This window comes from Amblyomma maculatum, chromosome 7 (genome assembly GCF_055883805.1).
Source record: "Amblyomma maculatum isolate TAMU_Amacu chromosome 7, ASM5588380v1, whole genome shotgun sequence".
Taxonomy (NCBI): Eukaryota; Metazoa; Arthropoda; class Arachnida; order Ixodida; family Ixodidae; genus Amblyomma; species Amblyomma maculatum.
In genome coordinates, this window is record NC_139350.1 from 53,269,147 (window position 1) to 53,285,526 (window position 16,380).

Below are 16,380 nucleotides of genomic sequence, written 5' to 3' on the forward strand. Positions count from 1 at the left end.
AACTCACCCTTCAGGCATTTATTTTACAGTAAAAAACAGCGTAATCTCTGCTTGTTTCCGAACGAGCGAAAGCACAACACGGCGCTCCAATGAATCTAAATCGTGTAATGCTCCTTCGTCGTCGCACGAGCCGACGAAACGGCGCAATACGTCAATTGCGTTCATCACCTCCTTCGCGATGGGCACGTCACATGGATCTAGCTCACAGGAACCATCATCACAGACATCTGGATTTTGCACGCTTTCGGCAAGTGCCTTATCATTCATTTCTTCCGTAGCTACGGCGGCGTTGTCGGCAAACAAAAAGTCGCTCAGGTCGACGTCGTCGGGGACACCACCTTCGCTGCGTAGCTCATCCCACGCTTCGGCCACATCGGATGAAGCTGAAGTCTCTTCTTTCTTGTCGTCGGCACCGCCCTGTGCATTTTTTGTAATCCTTGCCTTCATAAAGCACTTCTTAATAACTTCTGCCCTGACTTCTTGCCAGGAGGCAGCAAGCATTTCAACTGACTGATAAATATCGATCTTCAGCTCCCGTTCCAGACGGATGTTCAGAAGAAGCTTCTTTATCAGTCGGCGCCGGTAACAGCATTTAAAACTGTTGATTATTTCTTTGTCCAGCGGCTGTATTAGTGGTGGCAGTTAGCCGGGAAGTAGCGTAGTTCGATGTGAGACAGCTGCAAGCCTTCAACATAGTGCGCAACGCAATTGTCCAGAAGTAGGCAAACTTGATGGCCTTGCCGCTTGACATCCTGGTTGAAGTCTTTCAGCCATTCAATAAATATTGCCCAAGTCATCCACGCTTTAGTGTTCATCGTGTATTTCACAGGCATACGCTTCATCCCCTTAAAGCACCTGGGACGGGCACTTTTTCCCACAACTAGCGGGTCTCGCTTGTCAGTGCCGTCGAGGTTGGTGCACAGTAGAACTGTTACGCGGAGTTTGCCCTGCTTTCCGCCGCGGCAGTCATTTGCTTTAAGTGCTAGCGTGTGGCCCGGAAGCATCTGATAAAAGATAGCCGTCTCGTTGGCAGTTTACATCCCCATTCCAAAGAAAGGCAGTGCCAAAGATTGTTCCAACTACCGCACGATCGCGCTTATTTCGCATGCTAGCAAGGTGATGTTAAAAATCCTGCAAGGTAGGCTGCAGCAGTATGTGGATCGGGAGCTTCCGGACGTGCAAGCTGGGTTTCGCAAGGGCAGAGGAACTAGAGACCAAATTGCCAACCTTCGCTGGATCATGGAAAAAGCAAGAGAGTTCCAGAAACCCATTTACTTCTGCTTTATTGATTATGCGAAAGCGTTTGACTGCGTAGATCACAGCAGATTGTGGCAAGCTCTCCAAGAGATGGGAGTTCCAATTCACCTCATCTGTCTCCTCAGGAACTTTTATGAAGGGCAAGAGGCCACAGTCAGAACTGGGCATGGTCTTACTGATTGGTTTTCGATTGAGAAAGGGGTGAGGCAAGGCTGCATACTGTCGCCCTGCCTATTTAACCTATAGGCAGAGTGCATCATGAGGAAGGCCGGTCTGGACGAGTCTTCAGCTGGAGTGAAGATTGCTGGAAAACGTATCAACAACCTTAGATATGCGGATGATACCACTTTAATGGCAGAAAGTGAAGTGGAACTCAAGAGACTTCTGATGCGCGTACAAGAAGAGAGTGAGAAGTTTGGGCTTAAACTGAACATTAAAAAGACGAAGATCATGGCGTCTTGCCCTATCAAGTCCTGGAGCATCAATGGACAAGAAGTGGAAGCTGTGACAGATTTTCTGTTCTTGGGCGCCAAGATTACCTCGGAAGGAGACTGCAGCCATGAAATTAGGAGACGCCTGCTTCTGGGAAAGAGAACAATGGTTAGCCTTGACCGCCTAGTAAAGAGCAGAGACATTAGTCTGCCAACCAAGATCCGTATAACCCGTGCTATGGTCTTTCCAGTTGTGATGTATGGATGCGAGAGTTGGACTGTGAAAAAGGCTGACCGCCGAAGAATTGACGCGTTTGAATTGTGGTGCTGGCGAAGACTCTTAAGAGTTCCTTGGACTGCCAGAAGATCAAATCAGTCGATATTGTCGACCATAAACCCTGACTGCTCATTGGAGGGTCAAATTCTAAAGTTAAAGCTCAGCTACTTTGGTCATCTGATGAGAAGAGAGGAGTCGCTGGAGAAAGATTTGATGTTGGGAAAGGTTGAGGGTCGCCGGAGAAGGGGTAGGCAGCGAACGCGATGGTTAGATGGCATTCTCGAGGCATTGCAGATGAAGCTATGTGATGTTAAGAAGATAGTGAGAGACCGGAAAGCGTGGCGTGACATGGTCCATAGGGTCACGAAGAGTCGGACACGACTGAACGCCTGAACTGAACTAACTCGTTGGCATTATAGATTTCAGCCGTTTCGAAGTGACTCAGTATTCCAGGAAGCATGGGTGGCTGACACGCTGACAGCCACCCATGAAGCAGCGGCATCGCTGTCTGCAGAGGCAGATTTGCCGCAGATAACTTTCCCGATGACATTATGTCGGCTCTTGAAACTGTAGCCACCCGTTGCTTGCCTTGAAGTCATCATGGCCCAAGATGCACGCAAAATCATTCGCCTTCTGTTGTAATATCGTCCCTGCTTATGGGCACATTCCTGGCTCGCGTGTCCAAAAACCATGTGAACACTGCCTTGTCCACATCATCATATGTTGACAGTTTCAATCTTTTCTTAGCCTTTGTTCCCGACTCCACTGCACTTCTAATCTTCTCTTCCGCACTCAAAATTGTTGACAGGGTGCTTGCTGGGATGTTGAAACGAGCGGCGATGTCCTTCTTCTTTTCGCCCGCGGAGACCGCACTTAAAATGGCAAGTTTGTCTTGAAGTGACAAAACGTTTTCTGGCCGTCGAACTCAGCACGACGAACTGATGCCGCAGATACAAGTGGAGCCCCACGAATACAGGCAGAAAGGTTGGCTTAGCACTTCCGAAACACGTCGGGCAAACCAACATCGCAAATCCGCAGACACACAAGACGTGCATGGGACGCAGAACAACAGACAAGATGGCGAATGCACAACGTGCGCAAAAATTGCATGTGCTACATGCATGTACAGTACCTACAAAAAAATCAACTGCAGCCACTAATGCCACCTGGTGTTGCACTATAATGCCACCTGGTGTTGCACTACACTGCCAACGCCTGAGGAGGCTACTGCGTTAGCCACGGAGCGGCACTAGGAGGTAATACTATCATCATCATCAATTTGCTTGATTTCTGTGATTACAGGCGTACACGTAGCTGCTGGCTTCTTAGAGTTCTAATATTCACTAAATTAATGTATTTCTTCGGCCAAATTTTCAGTAAAAGCTAAAAAAATAATGACTGATCAGCTTCACGAGTTAGTTACATCAAGGTTGACTGCCGCAACGCCTTCGTTACATAGAGGTCGAAAATACATTGGCTTCAATGGGTGTGGCAGTGGGGAATTTTAAAACTTCGTTAAATTCAGGAATTCATTACATAGAGGTTCGTTGCATCCAGGTTCAATTGTACACACAAACGTTCAGTTACCACGTCCCGGGAGTGCGTGAGGAGCAAGGCTCCGCCGCGTGCACTAAGTGATGAAAAATGCACGCCACAAGCACGCAAATGCGTGCCGTCATCTCTCTTGCGGTAACTGCAGGGCGGCCTCTTTGAGAGAGAGTGGGCAGCCAACGCAAGGTACGCCTGTCGGGGATCGCTGGACCACGATCGACAAGCTTGAGCTGCACTCTAAGGTACACCCTGAGCGGGCAAACTCGATTACACATTGGTCTGCATAGACAAAGGCCGTGGACAAGAATAGTTGCGTACATATCTTGCGATGTCCCGGAGGGGTCTGACTGTCACACAAGCGTGGTAATCGCAGTGGTACCATTGTCCTGCCAAAAGGCACATATGAGAAAGGCCATTGGGACACTAGGGCGGAGCTGTGGCAAGCGACAGTGACAAGTCGTCTGGACACCTCTCCACCACCTGAGGCAAGGGAGAAAGGGAACACCACAGGAACCAGGCAGCGGCTGCACAAAAGGCAACGGGGGAAGTTCCCAATCTCGCATCTGGAAACTCGATTATGCATTCCCCGTTTCTGTAACCACCTGCATTTTTGTGTGTAACTGTAATGAGCTGTCAATGCTGAAGGCTTAGATTCATACAGTGTTGTTGATTTGCTGAAAAGAAATTATTGTTGTCAAAACCACTGTACTGTTTATCGTTCAAATGTTACATTTATGAATCCATCGCAGAACTGAGTATGGCAGATTCGATATGAGAGCGCTAAACATGCAGCGTCCTGCCAAGTATTTGGCCTCAATTCCTCTGTCTGTGCTGCTTTCTAGCATAGTGAAGGAATGATGATGTCACTCACATTTATGCCCTGCTTCTTGTTCACAAGCTCTCTCACTGCTTTTCGCCAATGATTTGCCACTTTGCACTCCTTCTGAGTAATAGAGAAAAGGCAAGAAATGTTTCCTGAAATATTTATACTTCATCGGGCATAGCATCGATATCTGGCCATCTTTGCATGGCGATAGCGCGTGTTGTGACGCCCTGACAGTTGAAAACGTGGTTCTGGGAGCTTTCAAGCATCAAGCCAATGAGCAGGTGCATTTTGCGCATATATGCGCCTTGCAGTATATGGAAAGCGGCCCACCTGGGTGGCACAATGGTTAGGGCGCTGGGCTACTGTGCCCAAGGATGCGGGATCGAATCACGGCCGCGGTGGCTGTTGAATTTGAACGGAGGCAAAAAGCAAGGCGCCCGTGTGCTGTATGATGTCAGTGCACATTTAAAGAACCCCAAGTGGTCGAAATTTCCGGAGTCCTCCGCTAGTCGTCTATCACAGCCTGAGTCGTTTTGGGGCATTAAACACCATGAACCAAATGAAACCAGTGCGTGGGAAGCAGCGCATTGTGTATGACCCATATGCTATGTCAGCATCTGAACATGCCAGATCTCCGTCAGTACAGGCGTCTTAGTTCCCGCATCAGCAAAGAAAGCCCCCCCCCCCTTTGCCTTTAGAAAAGCAAGGTTCCGCAGAACTCTTTGTGGTGCACAGAATGGCCAGACGCCCCATAAGTGTCATTATGTGTGGTAGCTATGGTTCTCGGGCGTTGTGAAAGTATGCGAAAAACATTTCATCTTGAGCAGATCTTGTTTACATTCCAAAGCCCGCATGAAGTACAACTTCTATTGGCCTGGCATGGAAAGAGAAATTTCACTACGGGTAATCAACTAATGGTTGCACTTTGTTCACCTGTGAGGTGCCCGGCGGTTATGAGGGTAGCGAGGCGGTGGTTCGGGGGTCGAGGCTAGATGTGCGCGGGGAGGAAGGAAGATGGCGTTGGGACAACAGAAGAAGCGTGTGTGATCTGTGGTGTGGTGTGATGTGGTACGGTGCGGCTTGGTATGTGAAATGAGCCGTTGGCCAGCAGAGTGGACTTATGAGTGTGGGACTGACGTTTTGCGGCACAGACATGTTTTTCGTTTAAAGCAGTAAACCCAGTTTTAGCCCCTAGAACCTGACACACCTTATGTGTGAGTTCACTTTAACCAAGTTCATCTTAATGGGACTCGAATGTATTAAACTTTATTTGCAAAATCAAGATTCTCCAATAAGGTCAGGGCAAAAGGTTTGGACAAAATTTGCAGAGTTACGTTCACATTGGGGGGGGGGGGATACAAGGGACCTTTGGAATATGCAAAATATCGGCACTTCTGATAGCTTGTGCAGTTTTTCAGGCCAGAAGCAATTTTTTTTAAGGCCTGTATGTCTAAGGCCATTGGATGAAACAGTCGGGAGCACAGTTGTCACCGCACATATGGTATCAAATCCTGCCAAATGATGGGGAAACTATACAGTTGAGACAAATTACATCGGTAATAGCAGTATAGTACCCTTTTCAGAATGGCGGCTAAGTTTAGTGAAACGGGCCCAAATAAGAAGCTAACTCTGAGGCACTGTCACTGACATTCTCAGCTGGTTCTGTGGGCCTTTTTTGCCCTCTTAAAGTTGGTCGATGAGATAACATCGTAGCAACTGGTGACACCTGGAATCGTGATTTTAAAATTGGCTTTTGCATTTGTTGTTAGCTGGTTTACAGTGGTCAGTGGGCACAATAGGGAAAGAGTCAGCTGGGGTCTGTATAGGGGTGGTGTGTGTGGTTTGAGTAGACTCTGGTCGGCTGTGCCTTGAAAGAGTTGCCTCCCAGCTGCCTTTGTTAGGGCTGACTGTGCCATGCTTTGCTGCAGGTGTGCATGATCACTGGTGATGCTCCGCTTACTGCCTGCCACGTTGCCAGGGAACTCAACTTCATCTCCTCCCAGCGGGTGACACTTATCCTCACCGAGTCGGAGGACGAGAGTAAGTTTTTCATTCTCACACAGCCATGTTGAACATTTGTAAAAACGGTGCAATTGCATGGCCAACTACATTTACGAGTTCGCCTCGCTTTGAGTTCAGCGTGACGTTGAAAGACGGCTCACAGACGCATGCGCTGTCTCGAGGACTTGCATGTGAACTGGCTTGAAAAGGTGTGTTCCTTGAAGTGCGTGGGAGGGAGACTATACGCATACAGCCGAACCCAGATATATTGAATCCGGTTAATTCGAATTTTGGTTATATTGAACTCATGGAATATCCCCTTGAAAATCCCATTTAAAAGTATAGGAAAGTTGCATCGTATATTAAACTCAATTTCACCGGTCGTTCTATGTATCGAACTCCGCACCACGCTTTGGACGGTGCGCCTTCTCCCAAAGACGATCGCATCACCCTCGGCCGTTTGCCGCGTGACGTTTTCAAGCCACGCGCGGAAGGAATGAGAGGGCACAGTTCGGCGACGGCTGGTTTAGGGCAGCGCCGCGCCCTTTCCCCAAAGGCGCGCGCTTCTGCGGTGATCGTTTGCCACGCGCCAGCACGTGACGTTTGCAAGCTATGTGCATGAAGGCGTGAAGGAACGAGAAGGAACCAATGCAGCTTTGGTGTTTGGGAGAGGGAAAAAAACACGATAGAGTGAAGCGCAAGAGTGCGTCCACTCATCTACCATGCTTTATCTGTCCCCTTCTTTTCTCTTTCTCGGTCTTCGTTCCCAGCGCGCGGACAAGCCAGCTCGGCAGCTCCGTCCGTCGCAGACGCTTTCTCCAGTGCGTGTTGTAAACGCTCTGCGCGCGGCGGCTGACGTAGAATGCAAGTCTCGCGTCGTCATCCGAATATGTGTAGCTATGGCGGCTGCAAACTATAAGAAACGTCAGTTGTTTTTTTTCCTCTTTTTTTTTTTTTTTTTTTGCGGGAGTCGTTCGTCCTTGCCGTCATGTTGAACGTGCGACGTGGCGTATGCTATGGTGCCTGCGGACATTAAGAAGCAGCAAATGTTTTTTTCTTTTTCGAGAGTCGTTCATTCTTGCATCTACGAATCAACCAAAGCACGCAGTCAGCTGTGATCATGACACCGGCTTTTAGCATTGTTCACTTCAAACGGCATTTGGAGCCATCACACTTTCTAAATGATTTTGTGGCAGTAGACTACGCCCGCCCCAAGTGCGGCGTGATAAATTGAACCCGGCTTGTGCAATCAAGCCATCACGGGCACTCTGCCAGGTTCGCTCCCCGCCACTGTGGGATTTATATAAAGTATAGTAAAAAGATAAACGCCGTGAAGTTATCCCAGCATTTTAGTGCGCTGCCAATAAATGAGCTGTGGATATGGGACGCCCGAAACGAGGACGCGACACCGAACGCCTTTTTCTTTTTCCTTTTTTTTTTTACTTCCCGGAGCAGAATTGTGGGGTGTGGGTTCATTATGCGATTGGGTTGATTACATGACAAATGCAGTATCATTTTTCACGATTGCAAGTGGCGTCTCGCGTCTCAAGCCTATTTTTGCATATCAAACTATTTCGCGATCCCCTTCGAGTTCGATATGTCCGGGTTCTACTGTATATTATGTCTGGATGGGGTAGTGTAATCCCTAGCCACCTTTTGTTCTAATTGGGGTTTAGGAAGCCCACCTTACTGCCAGTCCTAATGTAAAGAAATCTTTAATAGTTCAAGAAATAAGTAGAGCTCGGCTTACTGGCTTAGGGCATGAATCAACGAAAGCTTTGGCTTAGCTGTCTAGACCTGCATTTCGCCTTGGAACCACCCTTAGCTTGTGCGTTTCTCTACCCTCGTTATAATCTTCTATTTTGATTTTTCCTTTAGAGAACTTGAGATTCTCTCTGTGGCATCCAAAACCTTGCAGTTCCTCTGCTCTTGCTATAACCTTGTAAGCCACTAGGCCACTTATTGCCTTCCACCCTCTTCCCTGTCACACATTCTCTCTACTACTTCGTCTCCCCTGAAGTGAAGAGGATGATTTCCGCTCACAATTTTGCCACGTGCCTGCCATATCATGTGTCAGTTAAATTAATAGTTTAATTAAATTCAGTTGCCACCTGCCCATTGTGGCAGGCAGCAGTTAAACAAATTCACAAAGTAATTTAGGTCATGTAGCTGACGCTATAGACTCCTGGCTAGAATGCAGTGCTGCGTGACTAAATCAGTCTCCTATAATGGCTTTTGGTATGAAAAAAGCCAGCAGAGGACAGCACGCAAGCTTTGAGCACACATTCATGTTGATAGTGTAACAACAGCCATGACTGCCAGAGCTCAGGCACTGCCACCCCTTGGTGCGGGAAGGGGAGATGGATGGGGAGGGAAGGTGAGGGGGTAGCAGCACTAGGGATGCCTGTTGCTTTCTATATTCCCTTTATCCTAGTCTTCCTAGCCATTGTTGCCGTGCGAAGTGCACTCTGAGCTTGCCTCACTTCTCTGCTGTGAATTCTCTGAGCATCATGACCGGTAACAGAGGCGGCACACGTCAGTCCACTGTTCGTCATTTTTATATTTTTATGTTTCCAGCTGCTTTTGTGGCTTAATGGTTTATTGTAGTTGTGGCTCATTCGAAAGTGAAATTTTGAGATGTAACAAGTTGGAGTGCCTTATTTTTAAGATGCTGCAAGTTGGGGAAAAATTTTGGACATACTGTGTGACTTTTAGTCCTCCCTTGGTTTGGACAAGTGCCATGACCACTGTGTCTTCTGTAGTGGTAGTATGTGAGCCATATCTGAGAAATTGGTGATGTCACCTCTCCAAGGTCACTGTCTGACCAGTTAGAATAACGCGGTTGCTTTGTGTCATCGCAAGATGCAGGAGAAATAACCATCACCCGCCATATATCCCAGCATCATGTGACGGTGGGGAGGCTTGACATCATGGAGTTCTCAGTTACAATAACACTACACACTGTGCCGTTCAGCTGGATAACACAGCAGTGGTTACCAAGCATGCCTCGAAGACTCATAGATAGGGGTCATTGTAATAATTGTATCATAATCAAACTGTACTGTGGGCAGGCATCAGGTAGAATAGCATTACTTTTTCTCCTTCACATTTGGTCAAAAAGTGGTTCGTAACCCATGGGAGTGTACATTTAACATGCCTATTTGCAACTGTGGAAAATGGAAGATTTTCATGTTTGCTACAGTCGAACCCGGATAACGAACCCAGATATATCGAATTTTGGTTATATCGAACTCACGGAATATCCCCCTGAAACTCCCATGTAAAAATATAGGAAAGCCGTGTCATATATCGAACTCAGTTTCACCGGTCGATCGATATATCGAACTCCGCACCACGCACTGGAAAGTGTGCCTTCCCCAAAGACAATCGCATCACTCTCGGCTGTTTGCCGCGTGACGTTTTCAAGCCACGTGCGGAAGGAATGAGAGGGGACAGTTCGGCTAGGGCAGTGCCGTGCCCATTCCCCAAAGGTGCGCGCATCTGCGTTTATCTGCGTTTATCGTTTCCTGCGCACCAGCACGTGACTTTTGAAGCCATGTGTGTGAATGAACCAGAGAGAACCGGTGGGAACGAGAGGGGAAAAACGCGATAGAGCGAAGCGCAAGGGTGTGCCCATTCTTTTGCCGAGCTATCTCTCTCCTTCCTCTTTCCTGGTCTTCGTTTGCAGTAGCATGCGCTACGCATGCGCCAAGCCAGCTGAGCCCGTTTTCAGACAGAACGTCGGACGCTTTCTCCATCGTGTGTTGCGAACCCTCTGCGCTGGGCGGCTGACGTGGCTATGGCGCCTGCGGAAGTTAAGAAGCGGCAGATCTATCTTTTTTTTTTTCTTTTTGCGAGAGTCGTTTGTTCTTATCGTTGTGCTGTACGCTCGGTGTAGCTTAAGATATGGCGTTACGAAGCGGCTTTCATTTTTTTTTTTTTTTTTGCGGGAGTCGTTTATTCTTGCATGTATGAATCAACGAAAGCATGCGGTCAGCTATGATCATGATACAGGCTATTAGCATTTTTCGCTTCAAACAGCATTTGCAGCCACTTTATCACGCTTTCCAATTACCGTATTTACTCGAATCTAACGCGCCCTCGATTGTAACGCGCACCCGTTTTTCGTGACCCCCACCCCCGAAAAAAAAAAAAGCTCCGATTGTAACGCGCACCCGTTCTCCGCGAAAAAGAGTACCGCGCACCTAACGCTTTCATACAGCAATACAACTTCGTCTCGTTTGGAAAAGCAAAGATTTAATCTCGGTGCACTAAAAAACACACACACAAAAGGAAACGGCTTATCTTGCCAAGATTGTCACTATGCCGGCACAAGGTTCACTCATCGTCGCTGTCAGACAACTCCTTGTCACTGCTGACGGACCAAAGCATCTCATCCTCGGTGCCGTCCATGGCATTCGATATGCCACATTTTTTAAAGGCCTTGATGACCATGGCAGACGGTATCGTGCACCACGCATCTTTCGCCCATCCAGTGAACTCTTGCAGCGAGGCACGCTTCATTCTGTTGCTGGGAGTGAATTCATGGCAGCCACTCACAAGCCATTCGGTGTAGAACGCCCGAATCCTATCTTTCACTGGCTTGTTCAAGCAAACATCGAGCGGCTGGAGCTGCGATGTCATGCCACCTGGTATCACGACAAGGTCGGTGTTGCACGCAGCGAGCTTGTCCTTGATGCGTTGGTCGAGATGGCACTTGAAAGCGTCGAGCACAAGCATCGCACGCAGGCCCAAACTGCCGCCGGGTCTCTTGCGCCAGACGTTATCGATCCAGTCGGCGACCAAGTCCGTTGTCATCCAACCTTTTTCATTGGCGCGCACAATCACGCCACTCGGAAACACGATTCCTTTCGGGAGCGTCTTGCGCCTGAATATGAGATACGGGGGCAGCTTGTGTCCATCCGCGGTGCAACAAAGCATTGCGGTGACGCGTGTTTTTTCGTGGCCGGAAGACAACACGCGCACTTGCTTCGCCCCCTTCTTTTCAACGGTTGTGGTGGCAGGCATGTCAAAGTACAGCGGTGTCTGATCGGCATTTCCAATCTGGCCGAGGTGGTAGCCGTACTTGCGGCGCAAACTTAGAACGAACCGCTGAAAACTGTGCAGCTTTTCTTCGTACTCTTCAGGTAACTTCTGGCATATCCCTGTCCGCCTTCGAAGAGAAAAGCCTTTTCTCTTCATAAAATTAGACAGCCAGCACCTGCTCGCTTTAAAGTCGCTCCGCGTTAGCCCTGTTTGTAGGGCTAGCTGCATCGCCCGGACTTTGAGCAGGTCCGTCGTCACTGGCCGCTGCGCCGCTCGCTGCTCTAGAACATATTCTGCGAGCCGCTCTTCTATTTCGGTGAACCGGCCCTGCTTCGGTCCACTGAAACCTTTTCGTGTAGCCTTGCTGCCGAAAATATTTTCCTTCTGCTTGCGCCAGTCCCGCACGCATGTCTCCGGAACTCCGAATGCGCGTGATGCGGCCCGATTTCCGTCCGTCTCTGCACACACGATGACTTTCCTTTTAAATGCGGCATCATGATGAACTCGACGAATCTTCGGCACGTTCATACTGGTCGGTCAATCGCAGAAAACGGGTAGGCTAACCAAAGCACATGTACCAAAGCACACGAAGGACGCTACTGCAGCTAGGCATAGACAGCTAGACCAGCTAGTAGGCTCGAAGTGCATACCAGGCGGCAATTTTGAAATGCCGATGGCGATATGATGTCGGAGATTTAGGGTCGTACTCGATTCTAACGCGCACCCAATTTTTGGACACGATATATCGGAAAAAAGGTGCGCGTTAGATTCGAGTAAATACGGTATTTTGTGGCAGTAGACTACGCCTGCCCCAAGCGCGGCGTGATAAATCGAACCAGGCTTGTGCAATCAAGCCATCATGGGCAGTCTGCCAAGTTCGCTCCCCCGCCGCAGCAGGAGCTATCAAAAGGTAAACACACTGAGACGTTATTGCTGTGCAGCATCTTGGCACGCTGCCAAGAAATGAGCTGTGGATGAGACGACCGAAACGGAGTGCGACATGCAAGCGATAATGCTGGCGATATCTGTCGAAGCGACACAGAAACCTTGTTTTGAGCTGCTGCGTACGGCAGAGGGACGCAGTTCCAACAAGTTGGAAATTTTTTTGCTCTGTCGCTGCCGCTCGTTGCTGAGATCACTTAATCGCTTGCATTTGAGCGAGCTGGCCCTAACGCTTTTTTTTTTTTCCAAATTCTCGACTGCAAAAGTGGAGGGTGGGTCCATTATGCGAGTGAGTTGATTACGCGACAAATACAGTATCGTTTTTTCGCATCGTAAGTGCCTTCCCAAGCCGATTTGTGTATATCGAATTATCAATATATCAAACTATTTCGCAATCTCCTTCGAGTTCGATATATCCGGGTTCAACTGTATAACCTTGTATTTCGTGCATGATAGACATAGCTGCTTGTTCGTCATAAAACCTCACATAACTCACCTTATGCTTACTATTCGTGCTTTATGAGGCCACCCTATTTTAACGTCACTAAAAACACACAATAGTACTTGCAATTCTGTGAGACACAAGCAAGAAGCCACAATGTGTCTACTAAGACCAGTGCTGCATTCACTGCTCGTCAGGGAAAACAAAAAGAGCACTCGTGTGTGCACCTCGCAATTTGCAGTGGAAATGTATGAAAACTAGGCCTGTGCAGATATGGAACAGTTTTGAATGTTTGATCGAATATTCAACTATTCAATATTTGATTTGATCCGAACGTTTGGTATTTGAACTTTTGAAGTATTGATCTCGAGCGAATAATTTTTCTGTAACGCTCGCTTCGCGTGGTTTTGATTCCGCCCTTTCCAATGCCCAACGCAAGGTTGTATTGGGCGCACAGGCGTGCGGTGTGTATGCCTAGCAGGTGTTGTTGGAATCACCACACAAGCAAAAGCTGCACAAGGATGCAGTCGCAGTTAAGACCCGCAGTTGGATGTCCCACAAAATGCCATCATACCCCACATATACTAGGTGTGACACAAAAAAACGAGACTGGTCTAATAAATATTGTACTTACAAAATCAATTCTCTTGGACATTATCACCTTCAAAGTAGTTGCCTTTAGCATTCACGCACTTCTGCATTCGGTGCTGCCAGGGCCGGTAACAGTTTTAGAGCGAGGTTTTTGTAAGGCTCTTCAGGAGATTCTCCGTTTTTGCCTGAACCTCTTAAACTGTGGTAAACTGGGTTCCCTTCAAGCAAGATTTAACTTTAGGAAATAAAAAAAAGTCTCATGGAGCCAAATCAGGTGATTAAGGAGGCTTCTCCATCACAGTAATGTTTTTGCTGGTCAGAAACTGCTTGACAGATAGGGCCGTGTGAGCTGGTGCATTGTCCTGCGTGCAACATCACTCCCCAACTGTGACCTTTTTTTTTCCTACTTTTTTCACAAACTCTTTTTAGTACTTCAATGTAGTAGTGTTGAATAACAGTCTGACCACTGAAAATTCACTCAATCATTACAATTCCACTCTTTTTTTCAAACTTCAAAGTTAGTCTCATTTATTTTGTGCCACACCTCGTATGCCTACTGCCCCAAACTTCCAGTGGTTATTTTTGTGCTAAGTCGACACAGCCTCAAAGAGTGTGACCAAAGCTTCAGTGCACTCTTTCTTTCTTTCTTCACATTCTTGCGGGTCGACCTATTTTGTATGCCAGAAGTACTCAGGATGTTCGCGAATTTGCTTCAGACCAAATTTACACGGGCTTAATGCATACATATTCAGGTGCGAGACATGGTTATTTTTAAATCGGTGAAATGTCATGTACTGGTTAAATGCACTAAAAGAGCAGTTAGGTCTTGGGAATGAGTACCTCATCATTGTCCACAATTGGTGGGAGTTGTTTGTTTCAGGCCTGCTCTGTATTTGGCATTTGGTGCAGCTGTTGGTTCTTTACCCCGGAGTAGGAACATACTGGTAGGGGTAACATACTGCCTGTTGTATGTAGCTTGTGAACTCCAAAGAGCAAAAGTAAATTCCTACAAGCTTGCGAAGACTACACTTTAACGAGTTCATGAAATGGAATTTGGGGGAGGGATGGCTACTCTTTAAAAAGTCTGAATCAATTTGCATAGCAAGGGAGTGTTGTCTCAAAATGATATGTGGTGTTAGAAATCTTACAGATTGTGTTGGACGGAGCTGCAAGTGAAACTCTTCCTCATGGCATCAGTCACCCCCTGGGCATTGGCTAGGAAGAGTGGTTTAAAACAGTTGCATTGTTTTTGGCTACTCTGCGTACTATCTTGTAACACGTCGAACATTCTTGTGCTGTCGTGAAACAGTCTTTGGCATCTGGTTAGGACGCATCTTGAAGGCTTTAAACTATTATGTTTACACACAGCGATGCATGACTGCATTTCAGTGCTTCATTCAAAGCTATCTTGTCATGCACATTGTTGGCTACAGGAGATGCAAGTTGGTGAAAGTCGTGTTGGTTAGCCCAGTGAAGGGGTTTTTCTGGTGCAGGGTGGGACTGGGTGAGCATTGATGAGAAGGAGCGCATCCCCTTGGACGAGTCGTTGAGTGACCACAGCCTCTACATAAGGTACAACCTCTGCATCACTGGTGAGGTGAGCGCCCGCTCTTCCATCTTCTACCATCCGAGGGGATAGGTTTTCAGCACGAGGTCATAATCTACAGTTTTGTATTGTTGCTTACACTATTGCTGGGGGAGGCACAAATTATTAACCTTAAGGCATAGGCAGTTTGACCCTGTGGCAAGCAGTGAAAACTGCGTCACATTCAAAACATGCTACTATGAAGAGGCAGGCTAGGCAGGCAGTGTTATCACTACAGCAGTGAAGAAATTTCTCTGACAAACGCTTGAGGTACTTGCTGTAGAAAGCAGCTGCACATCATGAGGCTAAAGTGGGGCACACTTGATAAGTCATGTTGTTTTCGTGTCTTGTACGGTGCCAAAGTAAATCTTATGCTTATTCTTCAGGGCCTGACTTACCTCACAGCGACAGCCAACAACTTTTTGAAGCGGATGTTGCCCCATGTTCGAGTATTTGCACGTGTTGCCCCAAAGCAAAAAGTATGTATGTTCTCTGTACTTTTCTGAATCGCATGACAGATGTGTTTTTTTTTTTCTGTGAAATTATAAAAATGTTGGGGATAGGTCCATTATGTATAGTATATTAGCAAACATTTTAAATGGGGAAAATCGGATAAACAAGCATTCTTGTAGATTCAAAATTTCTTTTATACCTTTCCCAAGTAAAGTTTAGGGACATGTGGATAGTGAAATTTTTAAGTATGTATTGAGTAAACTTGCATTATTTGAAACATCAAGAAACTAGGAGGGTTTCACCATTCTTAAGCCAGCATGTGTTTTCCCCACTCCTCTCCACGTGGCTCTTCTGTTTGTCCAGTAGATTGGCACTGCATGCTCATCAGGTGCAGTTTGTTCTTTGTGGGGGGGGGAGTCTCATTGCATGCGGTATTGTTGTTTGTGGAGAGGTTTAATTGCTACTGAATCATTTTGTGGCTGTTGCCATTTTCTGTGAGTGGATGTGGGGATGGTCCTCAGTGATTGTGAGTAATTTGGAAATTAAGCGGACCCGAGTCCCGTTCGGTGAGCTAGCGTGAATGATCAGCCAAGGTGTGCGTGGGGGCCGTGAATGGAGTCGTGCCCTTTCAGAGACTTGTTAATACTGAGAGATGCAGTCAAGTAAAACCAATTGCCTGTACTCACCTACGGGGCTGAAACGTGGAGGCTAACCAAGAGAGTTCTACTTATGTTGAGGACAACCCAGAGGGCTATGGAACGAAAAATGGTAGGGGTAACATTAAGAGATAGAAAGCGTGCAGAGTGGGTCAGAGAAATAACTCAAGTTACCGACATTCCAGTGCAAATTAAGAAGAAGAAATGGACATGGGCAGGACATGTAGTGCAAAGAGAGGATAACCGATAGTCGCTGAGGGTAACAAACTTGATTCCAAGGGAAGGAAAGCGTAGCAGGGGGCAGCAGAAAGTTAGGTGTGCG

At 47.4% G+C, this 16,380-nt stretch overlaps 1 protein-coding gene across 2 annotated transcripts in view; it reads left to right on the forward strand.

Annotated features, from left to right (window-relative positions):
* Positions 1-16,380, forward strand: part of LOC146183215 (endoplasmic reticulum transmembrane helix translocase) — a 196,061-nt gene that overhangs the window by 67,253 nt on the left and 112,428 nt on the right. For both annotated transcript variants that reach the window (XM_084609087.1, XM_084609088.1), the window contains exons 15-17: positions 6,271-6,382; positions 14,858-14,961; positions 15,336-15,428. In XM_084609087.1, the coding sequence (XP_084465213.1) occupies positions 6,271-6,382; positions 14,858-14,961; positions 15,336-15,428 (309 nt within the window). The remainder of the gene's footprint in view (positions 1-6,270; positions 6,383-14,857; positions 14,962-15,335; positions 15,429-16,380) is intronic.